This window comes from Tetranychus urticae, chromosome 1 (genome assembly GCF_039701765.1).
Source record: "Tetranychus urticae isolate SD_2017Ah chromosome 1, NJAU_TeUrti_SD_1.0, whole genome shotgun sequence".
NCBI lineage: Eukaryota > Metazoa > Arthropoda > Arachnida > Trombidiformes > Tetranychidae > Tetranychus > Tetranychus urticae.
The window spans coordinates 12,097,844-12,114,226 of record NC_142958.1 but is presented as its reverse complement, the minus strand read 5'-3'; the positions used below and the strand labels follow the sequence as shown (position 1 = coordinate 12,114,226).

Here is a 16,383-nt window from a genome sequence, read left to right as displayed (position 1 = left end):
AGTGATAACATCATTGACAAATTTGCGAATGAACAAGTTGAGAATCAAGTAAATGCAATGAAAAGACTAAAAATCAAGAGAAAAATGAATCTTCCCTAAAATTAAAAACAATTGTTGGATGAGAAATGTTTGCTACAAAAGTTGACCAGAAAAGTGAATTAACTTGGTAATTCAGTTGATTAGTTGACTCGACTGATCAAATATTAACAAGTGAGATCGCAATTTGGTCTGGAAGTCAATTTTATGTTGAAAACAATGTAAGGAGTTAACTTTGAACCAGTTTATTACATTTATGTTGTTGTATTGGATTTATAATAAGTTTTTGGGTTTAACTTTTAGTTTCGACTTTTAGGTTTAACCTGAAAATTTTTGACTTTTTTCAATACTTTGTTTTTAATCTGATTAGGTTTTAAACTTCTTACCTGAAGGATTCCGGATTGAAGGGTTAAAGCCATGTATGCATAAATGAATGATGGCTGGTAAAAGGTTATACTTGGAAAAAGAGCGAGATGGAAGTCACTTGCAATCCATAAGGAAAGTATAATGAATACCAATGTTGATAGGAATAATGCTAAATTACAAGAATATATCCATACTCTATAATACCTCATCGCTCGCTTGAGAAACATGGATAATATTCATAGCGTGGCTAACCTCGCACCACCAGAAACAAAACAAATTAAGTGATCGAGAAACAATCAACACTGGTTAACTTGAAGTAACATGGAGATTGAAATTGAAGCCAAATTGGTAGCACTAAATGTCCACAATTTGTACATAAACTAATCACAAATTTCACCGTAAGATGTACACAAATGAATATGCAGTTAAAGCGGTCAAGAAACTTGGTTTAGTTGAGATTAGGTTAAACTTGGGTGAACATGCATAAGTATAAACATTAGGCTTTGGTGATTAACATTGGCTTATTAACAATAATGACTTGCTATCGGTCTGACTGGCTATTGCCGCTGTCAATGGATTTCAGGTCTGTCGGATAGGGTCAGACGATTGGTTTAGTTTTGTTGCTAATGTTATCCTTTGGTATTAATTTGACTTGCAATAGTTTTGCCATTTAACCCAAGAACGAGGTTGGTTTTAAGGATGAGCATGGGAATGACGATGATGGTTTAAACTGGCGATTGTATTTACTATGGATTTAATAATGATGATGGAAAGAAAATTTGAGTTTACAAATCAAACGATTGTGTTGTGAGTCGATTCCAGACAGACATGATTTATGGTTGTTAGATTTACACTAGTTGATTGGTTGTTTATTTTTGGAATGAACATGGGATGCACAAGATGATAATGATGAGGGGAAGAAGAAAAATGGCAAGATTGAGAGGTTTAAATGAGTAGAATTGTTGCTTTTAATTGTGTCCCTTCGTCTTGTATCTTGGTGTCACCTTATGTTCAAGATCATGATTGATGGTTAATGGATCCAGTTTATTTTAAATTGATCTTGATTTAGACTGCTTCTCAATAAACTGTAGGACAAATGATCAACCAAGCAATCCATTTAATTACCAGAGTAATGTTCAAATAAAACAACAATCTTCAAGAGATTCATGTATAAATCGCTTTCTAATGGATTTGCAGTCGTCTTATTTTTTTCTGGTGATTTGGGTTGATTTTCTGGTTCCTTTTTGATGTTTACAAGGCTGATTGGTACATTCAATCAATTGTGTTGGATGACAAGTTAATTAAACAGTTATTAAAATAACAACACATTAATAAAGCTCAACAATAAACAGTAGGAACCATCACTTGAAAACTAGTTAACAATGTAACTCTTTTCCAGTTGGTTGTGGATTTATCAAGTCGCTCTTAACCAAATAGCCTCAACTTGCAATTTAAAGATGGTTAGTTAATTAATGGATGGAAAAATCAATTTCACAATTAAAACAAACAGTAACAATTTTAAAAAAACGAAAGTAACCAGGAAGAAAACAGTAAACCTTGTGAATGGCCAAGTCAATGTAAACACAGAGTTTTTACCGGTTTGCCTCTTGTTTACTTGACTGTAAATTCACGTTACAACAAGTAGAACTGAATGAAGAAGAAGAAGATGAAGATAATGTTGGTGAGCAAACAGACAGATTATTAGACAGATAAAGAAAGTAAAGCATAAATATGAATTGAATCATCCTACATCTTCACTCCCAGCCTCTCTTATGTTCAACTCAACTCTTGAAAGGAGTTTAGATAATAATCCTGAGCAGGTTCAGAATGTTTCTATGGTTACTATTCATGCACAAACTAAATTAATTGTCAATCCATTTATCAATCAGATTCATCATCATCATTAGACAAAGCCAATAAAAATAAGATAAATTAGGTGATTCTTAATCATTTGACTTGCTCGACTAAATTAGTCGAATCCATTAAACTATTAAACAAGCCTTGAAATAACTTTCATTATTTATGAACAATTTTTTGAAAATCAATGTGAACAACATTAAAACTAATTCAGCTCATTAGATCGTTTTCAATTGTTACCTTTTCTAACTTTTGGTTCAATTTTTGAAATACTTTTCAACATTTGCAGCTAATTTACATTCATTTACGCTTATTTGCTTAATAATTGTGATAATTAATGCAATTCAAATGAATTCCAAGTGTTAATTATTTCATTAATGTTACATTTGATTTGCATTTTTGTTTTGCAAAGTTGTGTAGCAAATAAGCAAAATTGTTTTGGATTTCAATAAGTCAATTGAATAATCAAATTTTTTAATTTTTACTCATTTTATTGGAATACATTTTATATTCAAAATTAACGAGATACTGGTTTGTTGAAGATAAATGGAAGCAAAACCGCTGAATATCGAGAGACGGTGGAATAATGAAATTGGGCTTTTTGCTGAGAGTTGATATTTAGCTAGACTATTTATTAATTGTCTTGTTAATACTTTAACTTGAGGGTACAGTTATTTCCAGTTTACAAGCAAAACGATGTGGAGGGGCAACATAACCCCGCTTCATGACCTGGTGCTTCATTACCGGGCTTCTTGTGTAAGCCCATCCATTACGCTCTTTACATTCAGGATGTTACTGAAAAGGCACAACCGACACAATTGTCACATTTATACACAAATTGACACAAGAGATCAAAAACGGATAAAAACTAACTTCTATCAAATCTAGACTCGGTCAATTTGTAGAGAAATAAAAAACTGATTCCTTCTGTGTGATTAAAAAATTTCTCTGCTCCACAGTTTTTGAGAAAATCGAGCTCAAAGTTGTAACTGCGATCGCTTTTGTACAATAATAAAAGCAGACTTTTTCATGAAACTCATTTTGCTGATGTACATTTTGATGGTTAACCAGAAAATACACTCATTTCCACATGTCATAATTAAACAATCGCGATGACAAAACAAAATAAAGACAGGGTCATCCAAAAATATCCTCACCTTGCCTTTTCTGGAGTCCAAATTAATGACCCTTTTAACCAGTTGCATCTTTAGTGTCATTTAATTGACTGACTTTCATCTTGTTTCCATCATTTTCCTTATTATGCGGACTTATGGAAAAGGTACAATAATAATACAAATTGTTGCGTGCTTCTATAAACATAATTCATCAACAAATGATAGTTCGATAAAATTTACCTCATCATGTGGACTTGAATATAATAAAATAATATTGTGCATAGAATGTTAAAAAATTAAAATGTATTGAAATGTATGAATTGTTGCGTGAATATTCCTAAAAACTGATATTCTGATAAGTGCTATTTATATCTCCAATTTGATCTGATTTGTGTTACTGTTATTTTATTTAAATCGCATTAGGCAGCTACTTAAGCGTTATTACTGAAAAATAATCTGAAGTCTTATTATAAAAAGTTGATAAAATTTTTAAAATCTTACATAGTGTAATGTAGTGTAAACTTTTATGTAATGAAATAAATGACTAAATCAAAATCAACAAATTAGAATAGCTTGAAGAAAACATTTTTTATTTTGTAATTTACACTTAAACAGTTTTTAAGAAATGACACGATTTTTAATGTTTGATAACATGGAAAGGAAACTGGTTTCGATTCCAGTTGAGTCTATTGATTGGAATTCAAGATTCCAAGGTTTGAAGTTGTATTGTCCTTTAGATAGCCAAGGAAAATTTATTCATATGATGTATTAAAATACTCTTAGCAAGTCAATTATACGTCGGATTTATGTTCGATGCCTTCATTTTTATTTAATTTAATTCGTTTAGCTGTTTTGATGAGATTATCAGCTGAATCTTTGCCAGTTGCTTGTACCATTGAGTAAAATATACCCTCTGTATCTTCCACTAATGATGCTGGATCACCAAATTGAACTACTTTACCAGCATCCATAACTAGTATTTTATCTGAATCAATAATTGTTTGTATTCTATGAGCTATTGTTAATACTGTACAATCGGCAAATCTTTTTCGTATTGTTTGTTGGATTAATTCATCAGTTGTTGGATCAATGTTTGCTGTTGCCTCGTCGAGAACCAATATTTTATTATTGGCCAAAATAGCTCGAGCAAGGCACACAAGTTGACGTTGACCAACACTTAAATTGGTTCCTCCATCAGTTAGCACTGAATCAAGTCCTCCCATTGAATTAGCAGCTTTCTTTAATTGCGCTTGATCCAAAGCTTCCCATATTTCAGCATCATTTTTAACATTGAATGGGTCCAAGTTGTATCTGAGAGTCCCGGTAAATATGATTGGTTCTTGAGGAATAATCGATATTTTTCGTCGTAAATCGTGTAAACCAATTGTATTTATATCAATTCCATCAATAATAATGTGACCTTCTGGTTCAAACATTCTGAATAAAGCTGTCATGATTGAACTTTTACCAGCACCAGTTCTACCAACAATTCCAACCTTATCTTTAGCTTCAATTTTAAAATTGAGATCTTTTAAAACAGGAGGTTTCTCCGAATCGTAGCGTAAATTTACATTCAAAAACGTTATTCGACCCTGTTTAGGCCAATCGGCTGGAGGTTTACGGGAAAGAGGTGCTTCTAATTCTGCCTCTGGAGGAATGAAACGTAACTCCTCAATACGTTCAACTGAAGTCATCATAGTTTCAACCTCAGTCCATTGTCTCATACCTTAAAGAGAAAGATCACAAAATTAATTGATTGCATAAACAGAATCATTAAACGGTACTTTCAAATAAATTATCTTTAAGAGAAATCGTTTTCTTCGTTTTACTCACCCCATTGAATACCAAAAGATAATCCAATGGCAGAAGTAATAACAAGTCCAACTGAGCTTCCGTTTAGTGAGTCGATGGCAAGTAGACATGTAAGGACAACCAAACCAGTAAAAATAAAAGACATTGTGTTGATGAGTGTAATAAAAAAGCGAGATGAGGCGATCCATGTGAAATATGCAGAGGTATGTTCATCTTGATATAAATCAAAGGTTTCTTTGAATCTTTCTTGTACTCTAAAAGCTCGTATTGTCGTAAGACCATACAATGATGATGAAAGATGATTAAAAACAGGAGTTTTAGTTACTCCTTCAAGGCGTTTAACATCTCGGGCGATATTGACATATCGCGATCTGAAGTAGAAGCAGCATAATAATAAAATAACGGCAGGAGCGATTAAATATGGACTAATAAAAGCCATAAGAATTAACGAGGCAAAATTGTTGCTCAAAATGATCACAGTGTCAAAAAATGTGGAAGGCAGGAAATCATCAACCATTCCCATGTCTCGAGAAACTCGATTCAATACGATTCCAGGAGGATTATTGTCAAAAAATGAGATCGGTGCACGCACAATGGCATGAAAAAGACGATTATGTAACTTGATTGATGCTCGCATACACACGGCAAAGAAAGCGAAATTTCGTGTACAGCACCAACAAAATAAAACAACAGTTATACAGGCTAAAAAGATGATATTATCATTTTGTGACAAATCGTCAACAAAATTTGTAACTTCAAAAGTAGCATTTGGTTGAGCTGTTTGTTCAGCAAGGAAACGACCTTTTCTCTCAGCAGAATCAGCCCAAAGTGAAAAATAGTATTCAACAAAACTAATTAAAAGCTCAGCACCTAATATATAAAGTACCCAAAATGGGAAAAGAATAACACTGATTCCGGCACAGATATACGTCCATAAAAGATGCTTGCTGACTTTGATACCTGCCAATTCGTGGACACCTGGACCATCTTCATCACCTCCAATAGGTAAATTGTCAACTTTCGGTAACTCATCAGCAGTCTCAGTACAAACTGAGGCTGTACTGCCACAAACATCTGGATTAATAAGAGATGATGTTCTTGATCGAAGACTGGATCTTGATGAAGACAAGCCGATAATCTTGGGAGTCTTGTCAGGAGTCTCTGAAACTTTGTGCTCTACTTCCAGAACTTGACTGTATTTGATGAAATCTGAGCCTTTATTTAGCAACTCCATATAATCACCAAAACAAACTTGTTCACCATTACGTATAAGTAAAATAGAATCAGCAGATTTCATGAATTGCAATTGATGAGTAACTAAAATGGCTATTTTGTTTGATAAAAAGTCTTTGATACTGTTTTCAAAAATATGTTTGGCAACAGGAGCGTCAACAGCAGACAATGGATCGTCTAAAAGGTAAATATCAGCTCTAGCGTAAAGAGCTCGGGCCAAGTTTATTCGTGCTTTTTGACCTCCACTGAGTGATGCACCACGATCACCAACAATAGTTTGATCACCAGATGGAAGAATTTGTAAATCTCGTTCCAAAGCAGAGACAAAAATTACTCGCTTGTATCTTGATGCTTCAAACTCATTTCCAAATAAAATGTTATCTCTAACGGTTCCTGAAAAAATAAAAATTCATTAGACTCAATCATATATACAATCCAAACATGTTTCTACAACTAAATACTAACCTGCGAATATCCATGATTGTTGACAAGCATAAGATACTGAACCAAGTACCTCAGCTTTACCAGCTTTTGCGGTGATTTCGCCTAAAATTGACATCAATATTGATGATTTACCAGATCCTACAGGACCAACAATGGCAATCAATTTTCCTGGAGATGCATCAAAGGTAAGATTTTTCAATAATGGCTCTTTGTCATCACGCCACGATAGTGTTACATCAGAATAAGAAACTTTTGACTTCTTAATACCAGCCCCGCCAAGACCTCTACTCAGGTTACCAGATGATTCATATTCAGGCAAAAGTAGAAAGTCTCTTATTCGTTTGATAGCGATTAAAGATTCAGCTCCAGTAGAGATTCCTAGCGGAATGAAGATGGTGATTGAACTTTGAAGCTGTCTTATAAGAGACATTGCAACGAAAACGGTTCGAGCACTTAATTGATTACCACGCATTACGAACGATACAAGAGTTAAGAACATAATCAATTTTTCAGCGATTGTTCCGAGACCAAGATTTAGACCTCTTAGATAGGCTGCCCAGCGAATCTTTGATACTTCTCGTTTACGAGCTAAATCAACCAATAATGTCAAAGGCTTTTCCCATGCATACATTTTGATAACTCTCATGGCTGGAATGAATTCATTCATTAATCGAATACGGTCGTCAGTCAGGAATGCACCTTTTTCTCGAAGAGCTCCAAAAGCTTTGCCCATTAGTGTTTGAAACGGGATGTATAAGAAAAGGACTAAAAGTCCAATTATAGTTGAAATATTAAGCATTGGCCATAAAATGATTATACAAATAATGACTTCAAGTGGGCCTTGAATCAAAAAGAAGGGAAACTCTGAAGCAAGATCGAAACGTGAAACATCACTTGAAAGTAAATTAACTATCTGACCAACAGTTGTTTCTCCAAGAGATGCTTGAGATAAACGTAAAGATTTTTGATAAATTAAACGACTACAAGCGACTCTTATATCAATACCACATTTGCGCGCTAAAAACCAGTACATATTGGCAACGTAAGTATTGAAAAATTGTGCACCAACAACACAAGCAGCGGTTAGATAAATTTTCCAGCGAATTTCATCTGAATGATCTTTTTCCATATTATATTGGTACAACGCCTCTATCAGGTAACCCATGCAAACAGTCTGTGCTAGATGGGCCATACTCTGAGTTGAAAAGAGAAAGAAAAAAGTTCATGAGAAATAAAGGAATCAAATGGAATGTGCTCTTGGTTATGCAAAATGCAACTCAAGAGATTGTTCATTTAGGATAATCAATTTACCAGATCTAATCTCGAAATACATCGTATTAATTTCAAGACAAATAAAATATGATCAGAATAGAGTAAACTGAAAGCTTTCAATTTCAGCTTGATTTGAGCTTAAAAAGTCATAACTAATAAAAGTACTGACAAAGGTCAGCTTGTCGAGATTAATAAACATGACCTAACTCAACCATTGAAAATCAATAAATGAAATTAATCAATGAATGAAAAAGAAATCTGACTTCATATGTAACTCAATATTGAGCTGATTAAAGTGAGTGTAAAATAAATTGATTTGTGATAATAATAGCAATGAGAGATGTTGAGAGTCAACCAAAGATCGAACTATTCAACAAGGAAAATCAATGTTGAATCTAATTGATGATTAAAGAAGCTAATTAAAAGCTTCATAGAGAGTTAGACTTGACAAGATAAAAGCAAGGACAAAAAATCCAGTATGAAAAAGTTGACAAATAATCAACTTAATAGTAACACAAATAAGTCACTCTGAAAACAGATAATGTAATTGAGTAAAAATAGCATTAAACTTCCATTCTTAGTGCACATGTAATAGGCACCGACTAAGTAGCATTTTGTTTTGAAGTGATTTGTTACTAGTCGGTACCTAAATCTCAAAAATCAAGAATCACAAGAGAAAGGCTTGATTATACAATTGTACAAGTATTATTGAACAACCATTTAGACACACAATGGTACAAACGCACTCGGTAAAAAGCATGTTAATTTCGAGTGTTTTTACAATCCTCTTACCGAACTGAAAAGCAGAATAAAGGTGAATGAGTAATGCCAACCAATTGTTCTGATTATTGTCCATCCTAGGCTAGGTTGACCGCCAGTCTTCAATTTTTTAAGCTCTTCGTTCCATTGCCTACAGAGAAAAAATTAAATGTATAGTTAGATGTAATTACAAGGGAACAAAAGTTATCATAACTTGAAATCAGTAAACAAAGGAATAGGTAATTAACATGGAAACCGGAATCAATTTTTCTGGTGAAAAGCTTGTTTACATAGGATTCATTAGGAAGCTACCAACTAGCAAATCATCAACTACTAATGAATTTCAAATCCAATGATACTTACTTCTCAAGTTTCTCTCCAATCCTTTCTGATTGATCATACTTTGGACATTGTTCAAGATCATTTGTTTTTATTCGCTTCTTTTGAAATTCCAGATAAAAACTAAGGAGCCAGCTTGAAAGAAAAACAAAGCAAAATAAAAAATTAAAAGCTAGAATTACTTTACATGCATTTGGCAACAGACATTCAGACAATGTTAGACAAGTCTAGATACAGGAATGTAATGGCCAGGAAAAATACCTGAGAATTAAGGAGTTGGTTGAACACAATACTTACTAGAAAAATAATTTTGATAAACTGCTCGCTTGATCGTATGATGACTTTTTGAAAATGGTTCCTTGTTGAGTTACCATTTTGTGGTCTGTGTATATGTTTTTTTACACTTGAAAATATTAAAAGATTTACACGAAATAGTAAATAAGAAAACACTTGTTGATTTTGTGTTATAATTTGATGTACACATTAAAAAACATTGGACAATGGAAAAAAGCCAAAAGATACTCGAACCAGAAGATGCATAAATAAAAGGTTTACACTAAGAAAGTCCACTATGAAAATGGGTAGAAGGTATTAAAGTGGCAGGGTATCATGATTACTGAAGACTAATGATTTATTGATTAATATAATTCAATAACCATTTAATAATAAATATAACACCATTAACACAGATCAGCCATCAAGATTAAATGTTGAGTTGACACTAAATTTAAAGATACAATTGCACTAGACATGGCTCCACCTGAAGTGAAAAGGTTAGAGTTGGCTAAAGTACCAAACATGTGGATGCAGCATAAAAAATTATCAACTAATAGATGGAGCAATACTTAACAATGATTATTAAGATTGGCTTAGTTTTATCGTTTCCAATGATATTACTTTCAACATCTTCAACATGGTTTCTTGAATTTATCAACAGCTGATGGAACATGCTCAATTCGAAATGTTCAAATGGTTATTTTAGGATAGGATTGAGTTTTATCTGGATAGATTAATTCTGATCCTTTTCTCCCTCCTATCAAACTGTTCATACAATCTTGGATCAGTAATCTACTAAAAACAGATCACTGAACTACTTACAATATGTTTTCAACTTTCCATCGATATAATCTAGAAAATTATTACTTTAAGTTTAATTAGAAGTTTGATTTGATTAAGTCATCGGATTTTTTTTATTCAATCATTTTATTAATTCTCACTTGACAATGAAAAATATGATTAAAAGAGATATCATGAATAGAGTCGGACTTGATTTTTAATTTCTTTATGCAGATTTTAATGTTTGGATTACAATAAGAATTATATTCCAATTTGTAATACTTGACTATTGAATTCTTAATAGTCAGATATTAATAATATTGATAATAATTCAAAGTTTTTGAACCTGTAAATCTGGTTCGGATGATGGTTGGTTTAGTTGATGATAGTTTGATTTAAATTGATTTAAATCATATTTTATAACCAATTTGAAGCAACAATTTCGCTTGAGATTATTGAAAAGAAACTTTTTTGCAATATTGGAAACAGAAACACAAATTTGAATCGAAGGAAGACTGAATTGGAACAATTGATTCAATGATTAAATACTTCAGCGTTCACTTGATGGTACAGTTACTTCCAGTTTGGGTTGTATTTTACAAGCACAATGATGTGGAGCGGCAACATAACCCCATTGAGGTGCTTCATCACCAGGCTTCTTGTGCAACATGTAAACCCATCCATTACGCTCTGTACATTCGCTAATCAATTAAGTGCTCGAACCGTTTTCGTTGCAATGTCTCTTATAAGACAGCTTCAAAGTTCAATCACCATCTTCATTCCGCTAGGAATCTCTAGTGGAGCTGAATCTTTAATCGCTATCAAACGAATAAGAGACTTTCTACTTTTGCCTGAATATGAATCATCTGGTAACCTGAGTAAAAGTCTTGGTGGGGCTGGTATTAAGGATTAAACATCTTAATTAAACATATTAAGGTTTAATCGCCATGATTTACAATTTCAACCAAGAGTGTTTTATTTGAATAAAGTTGATTATTGATTTTATATCAATGATGACTTTGAAAATCAAGAAAAGGATGTTATTTACATGTAACTCTGTTTATTTGCTTCTTTATCTTTGTCAACAGAAAACCTTTCCAATTGTATGGTCTGATAAACCAATAACTATTACTTGATATCAGAAGAGCAGTTAGATCAATAACAATTTCCATTACCATTATTGGGGAAACTAGCTAATATTTAGTCTCAATGGATTACTGGTTCAATTTTATCACGAGAAACGCCGATTTCATTATCAACCAAATCGGACAGTTTGGCATACTTTTCAGCGCTCATAGTTTTAGTCCTTGATAAAATCATTGGCAAATCTATTATGAATTATTATGAATACATATGAATTAAAGTGAAGAAACATCTAGTAAGTCTACTTGAGAGGTACTTACCGAGTGCGGAGTGAGAAGAATAAACAAGACAAGTATAAGCAACCAGATAGTTATCGTAATCAGTATCGGCTATATTGAAGGTAACTTGGTACCGAGTCTCTGAAAATTATCATAGTAATTTTTAGTTGTGATGAAAAATAATTCTTATATTGACCAATTGTCAAAAGCATAAGACACATCATGAAATATAAAGTACATAAAAACTACTTACTGTGGTAAACATCAATAAAATTGAGTACATTTTGATTATCAGTACGTTTGGCTAACACATATTCATCATGCTTTGAACTAATAGACAAGGTGAATAATTTGCATTAAAAACCATTTAAATCAATCAATTTTGTCTACTTACAAAGGTGCATGGATTGTAAGATTGAAGTCTCCATCCTCACGAGGAGTGAAATCAAACGTAATAAATGTTGAATTATGTGAGAAAGCATCTGTAGTTTCATACCATCGACCGGCAATCTAAGTCAATAAAATGCCAAATTAAAGGCTAAAGTAAAGCACATTGGGTAAACACATGCAATCTTCATAAACTTACTTTGCCAATATCAGCACCAGGAACAGTTGGAGGAACTGGACATTCACCAAGAGCTGAAGCAGCAACAGCAAAGACAACGAAGAGAGTTGCGATCATTTTCATGATTGTTGACGAAGAAGTTAAATATTTTTGCTGAAACTTGGTGATTAACTGATGCTAATGTGTTTGATATCATCAGTTTTTATACGTTGTTTCATCAGTTTATCAAGTAATATCGTCTAAATATCGAAATACAAAATCTCATAAATTGCTATGAATTACCAAGCAAAAAACTTTTAAAGCAATGGCTAATGAAATCAAGGTGAAAAAATAATTTTGTTATCTGTGAATTTCATGAGAAGTGAATGAAGATATTATTCACTATCACGTTATATTCAACGAGAATTTTGATCCTTTACTTAGAAATGATTTCATTTAAAGCATCAATAATCAATACAATTCTTGGTTAACAGTTAAAATGCAACAAATAATTCCGATTAATTTTGGGTTTTTAGGTAAGAGAATGAAGTAGTTTGGTAAGTAAGTTTGTAAGTCTTTTGGGTGGTTTATGTATACGTTAATATATACGCTAATATATACGTTAAGTTAATAACGTATGTAACTGAGCTAATATCGTCCGTGATAAGGTATACGTTTGTATAATGCGTTAATTCAATAACGTATGCTTGAGAAATAGACACTTTAGACTTTAATTTGAAGAACACTTTTTATTGATCTTTTTACCTTCATAATCTTTCATCTATTAACTATCTCTTATATGTTTCTTAATTATCCTTTTCTTCTAACAATTGAAACAACTTTAGATGGTCAACAATTAATATTCACTCTCATTAACTTTAAAGGATTATATTTAATAAATAGTCCTAACCGAAGCTAGACTTCTACACCCCACACCTTTGGTTTTTTTCATCGTATGAATTCAAACTTGAAACTGGGTAAATGTGTTGAGAATGAACCATCTTTAAATCTTCTCCTACAAGATAAATATTGTTAGCAAGTTTGCTATGAATTTGGAATGGGCCAAGATAACGTGGATCTAATTTTCCCAGTGCAATGTTTGCAAGATTTTTCACGTAAACCTGGTCACTTTCATTGAATGTTATTGCTTTATGTTTTTCATCAAAAACCTTCTTATTGTACTGATGTGCGTTTCACTCAGTTCATAAGCTACTTTCCTAGCTTCATCTAATGGTGGCCAACCTACTGAATTGAATGCAGGGTCTGGTAGCTCACCATTCATCAAATAATTGGGTGTAAATCCAACTGAGTTATGTATCGAATTGTTGTAGTCGTTTGTAGCTCTAAGCAGGTATTTAACCCATGAATATTTGTAGTCATTTTCAATCATACTGCATCTAATTTTGTCTGTAATGCTTGAATTGAGTCTTTCTATCATACCATTCGAATGCGGTGATGATTTTGGAATATGAAATACTTCAATAGTGTTATCGATGAGGAAACGGTAAAATAGTTTCGATGTCATCGCCTTGTATTGATCGCACAGTATTATTTCAACTTTCCCTTCTCTCATTACTGTCTTAATTAAATTGATAATATCTATGGATTTTTGATTTTTGGATGCATTGGTCCAACAATAGCGAGTGAAATGGTCGATTGCAATATTGATCAACTTTTTCTTTGACTTATAACCGTCGAAACCTCCAATAGTATCAATTGATAAGATGTGTAATGGATGTTTAGCTGGACCGAAATGACCCAGTTGACAGTTCGATTTTTTATTTATCATTTAATAAATTCTCTTTAGACAATCAAAAATATGATTAACCGACATATCATGAATAGAGTCGGAGTTGATTTTAAATTTCTTTATGCAGATTTTAATTTTTGGATCACAATAAGAATTATATTCCAATTTGTAATACGGTAAACTTGACTATTGACTTCTTAATAGACAGATAATTCAAAGTTTTTGAACCTGTAACTCTGGTTCGGATGATGGTTGGTTTAGTTGATGATAGTTTGGTTTAAATAGATTTAAATCATATTTTATAACCAATTTCAGAAATGTTTTGTCTTTTCAGTTAAGAAGCATAGTTTGCTCAATATCCTTTCTTTGTTAACTACTAATCAATTTAAATTATTGCAATTATTATGAACAAGTCAACCAAATATGTCCAACGCTTTGGTGAACCATTTGAAGTGTTGTTGAGGTGACAATTTACTGCTAATTGTGTGACTCTTTACATGTTAAACATTTTAACCAAATGTAACAGTACATCAATACAACGAAACATTGAGAAAAATGTTGAAAATACAGTCGTGAAATCATGACTGTATAAGAAATAATGAGAGATATTGTTCAAGCACTCTACTTTTAATGCGAAGGTAAGAAAGATATGCTGTTAGATACATTAATCTATTTAACGAATTGAAGATCCAATGAGCAAAATCTTTTTGAAATGAACGTTTATTACCTTATATTTAAAGGTTACAGAATTTATCATTTAGATCGATCTGGAGCATAATTTGCAATGCTTGGTAGTAAATATTGTTCGGAGGTTAGGATACATTAGCTCTTAATTTGGTTCAAATTTGATCGCTAATAATATGATTTAAATCAACAATTCTGGATTGTTTCAGAGAGTTTAGTGTTATGAATTCCAACCGAGTCTAATTTAGCAACCAACTTTTCGACAATACCATCGTCCAATGTTGGTTTTCTTGAGAGTATCCAAACATCATCTGAAATCAGGAAATGAAATTTGTATTTAAAGTTCAATTTTGGTTGAAAGCTCAGTCAAAAATGAGTACTTACGTGAGAATGCAGTGTAACAGGAAACAACTAAGGCATAATTGGTATAATCAGTGTCAACAACCCAATACTGTCCGTAAGTTGCGTCTGAATTTTGAGAATCAAAGAATTAAATTTTGACACTGATCAGGATTTGGTATAGAACTCACAATTAGGAAATTTGATTGAGTAGACGTTGTCTTGTGCAGATGGTACTGCAACTCCAAGACTGGAAAATTTTTGCCCAGAAAAAATAACGCCAGTTTCGTTGACAGCAATGTTACCAGTAGCGTTGTCCAATTTGTAATTAAATTGAGTACAACGGAGACCATACTCAAAAATTGGTCCAGTTGACTTTATTTCATACCAATCACCGAGGTACTTGTGAAAAACGAAAAGTTAAGAGGGTGGTTGAAATATGACATACAAAGTGGGTTTGTTTGATTTCAATATAACGTTGCTTACTTTTGCTAGGTCAAATGGTTGAGGGAGTCGAGTGGGCTCAGGACAACCTGCTGGTGCAATAAAAGTCCTGATGGCATTATGTTGAGATAGATCTCTAGTTTCAAAGACTGGAGCAAATGATAATGAGAAAACACAGAGAACAAAAAATTGTTTCATTTTTGATGGTTAACAGGTTAACTGTTTATTAAAGTAAATGTATTCACAAATGATTTGTAAATCGACAACTAATAGCAAACTTGTTTTTCACTCCTTAAATACCTGAATTTCAAGATTTTATCTAATAATCATTTCTACCATTTAGAAATACAAAAAGATAACTTTGATTCTGACAGATTCATCTGTTTAATATTGCTCAGGTTAATAATGATTTTTCGCGAATCCTTTCTCTAATTCTAATAAAATTCTCAATAATTCATTGTGTGGTTCGATTTATAATTGCAGATAGCAAAAGGGAAAATATACAGAAAAAACCCTTGATTTTCCAACGAATAAAGATACAATAAGTGTTGATAAAATCGTGATATAATAGCACGTTGTGGCCGATTTGCAAAATTAAATCGAGCCATATTAACTAGTTTCATTCAATCGTTGCCTGCGATCTAATCAATACTTCCATCAAATTCACTTGAATAAATTTCACTTTTTATGTGACACAATAAATCTAGAACAATTTCTATTAATCGTGTTATCAATTATTTAATGTAACTTACAAGAAAAGATTCCCAAACACTACATCAGTTTTCATTTTCTACCTCAAATTATACTCCTTCAGATATGAACCTCTGTCATGCCTTTCGCTTCACAAATGCTCCGTTCAAAAGTTACAAGGTTCCAAAGTTGTTTTTCATAGGTTTATGTCCATTGATGCAAGCAATGTGAAATGGTATATGGTATATGATAAAATGGTTTTTCGCATACATATTCTCAAAA

The 16,383-nt window shown here is 32.5% G+C and overlaps 4 protein-coding genes across 4 annotated transcripts in view; all 4 read right to left on the bottom strand.

The window, feature by feature from the left end:
- Positions 1–2,158, bottom strand: part of LOC107361166 (uncharacterized) — a 34,660-nt gene extending 32,502 nt beyond the window's left edge. The window contains exon 1 of the mRNA XM_015927915.3: positions 423–2,158. Within this exon, the coding sequence (XP_015783401.2) occupies positions 423–629 (207 nt within the window). The 5' untranslated portion in view covers positions 630–2,158. The remainder of the gene's footprint in view (positions 1–422) is intronic.
- Positions 2,159–3,943: 1,785 nt separating this feature from the next.
- Positions 3,944–10,125, bottom strand: LOC149094595 (ATP-binding cassette sub-family C member 4-like). The gene is made up of 6 exons (XM_015927865.3): positions 9,531–10,125; positions 9,258–9,368; positions 8,928–9,045; positions 6,885–8,058; positions 5,208–6,812; positions 3,944–5,100 (listed from the first exon to the last, which is right to left on the bottom strand). The coding sequence occupies exons 1-6, from the start codon at positions 9,605–9,607 to the stop codon at positions 4,166–4,168; spliced, it is 4,020 nt and encodes a 1,339-aa protein (XP_015783351.1). The 5' UTR covers positions 9,608–10,125; the 3' UTR covers positions 3,944–4,165.
- A 1,215-nt stretch (positions 10,126–11,340) lies between these two features.
- Positions 11,341–12,527, bottom strand: LOC107361123 (apolipoprotein D-like). The gene is made up of 5 exons (XM_015927871.3): positions 12,237–12,527; positions 12,045–12,160; positions 11,904–11,980; positions 11,693–11,791; positions 11,341–11,617 (listed from the first exon to the last, which is right to left on the bottom strand). The coding sequence occupies exons 1-5, from the start codon at positions 12,336–12,338 to the stop codon at positions 11,496–11,498; spliced, it is 516 nt and encodes a 171-aa protein (XP_015783357.1). The 5' UTR covers positions 12,339–12,527; the 3' UTR covers positions 11,341–11,495.
- A 2,119-nt stretch (positions 12,528–14,646) lies between these two features.
- On the bottom strand, positions 14,647–15,824 carry LOC107361121 (apolipoprotein D-like). The gene is made up of 4 exons (XM_015927869.3): positions 15,454–15,824; positions 15,159–15,369; positions 15,013–15,096; positions 14,647–14,939 (listed from the first exon to the last, which is right to left on the bottom strand). The coding sequence occupies exons 1-4, from the start codon at positions 15,607–15,609 to the stop codon at positions 14,815–14,817; spliced, it is 576 nt and encodes a 191-aa protein (XP_015783355.1). The 5' UTR covers positions 15,610–15,824; the 3' UTR covers positions 14,647–14,814.
- Between the last annotated feature and the right edge of the window lie 559 nt (positions 15,825–16,383).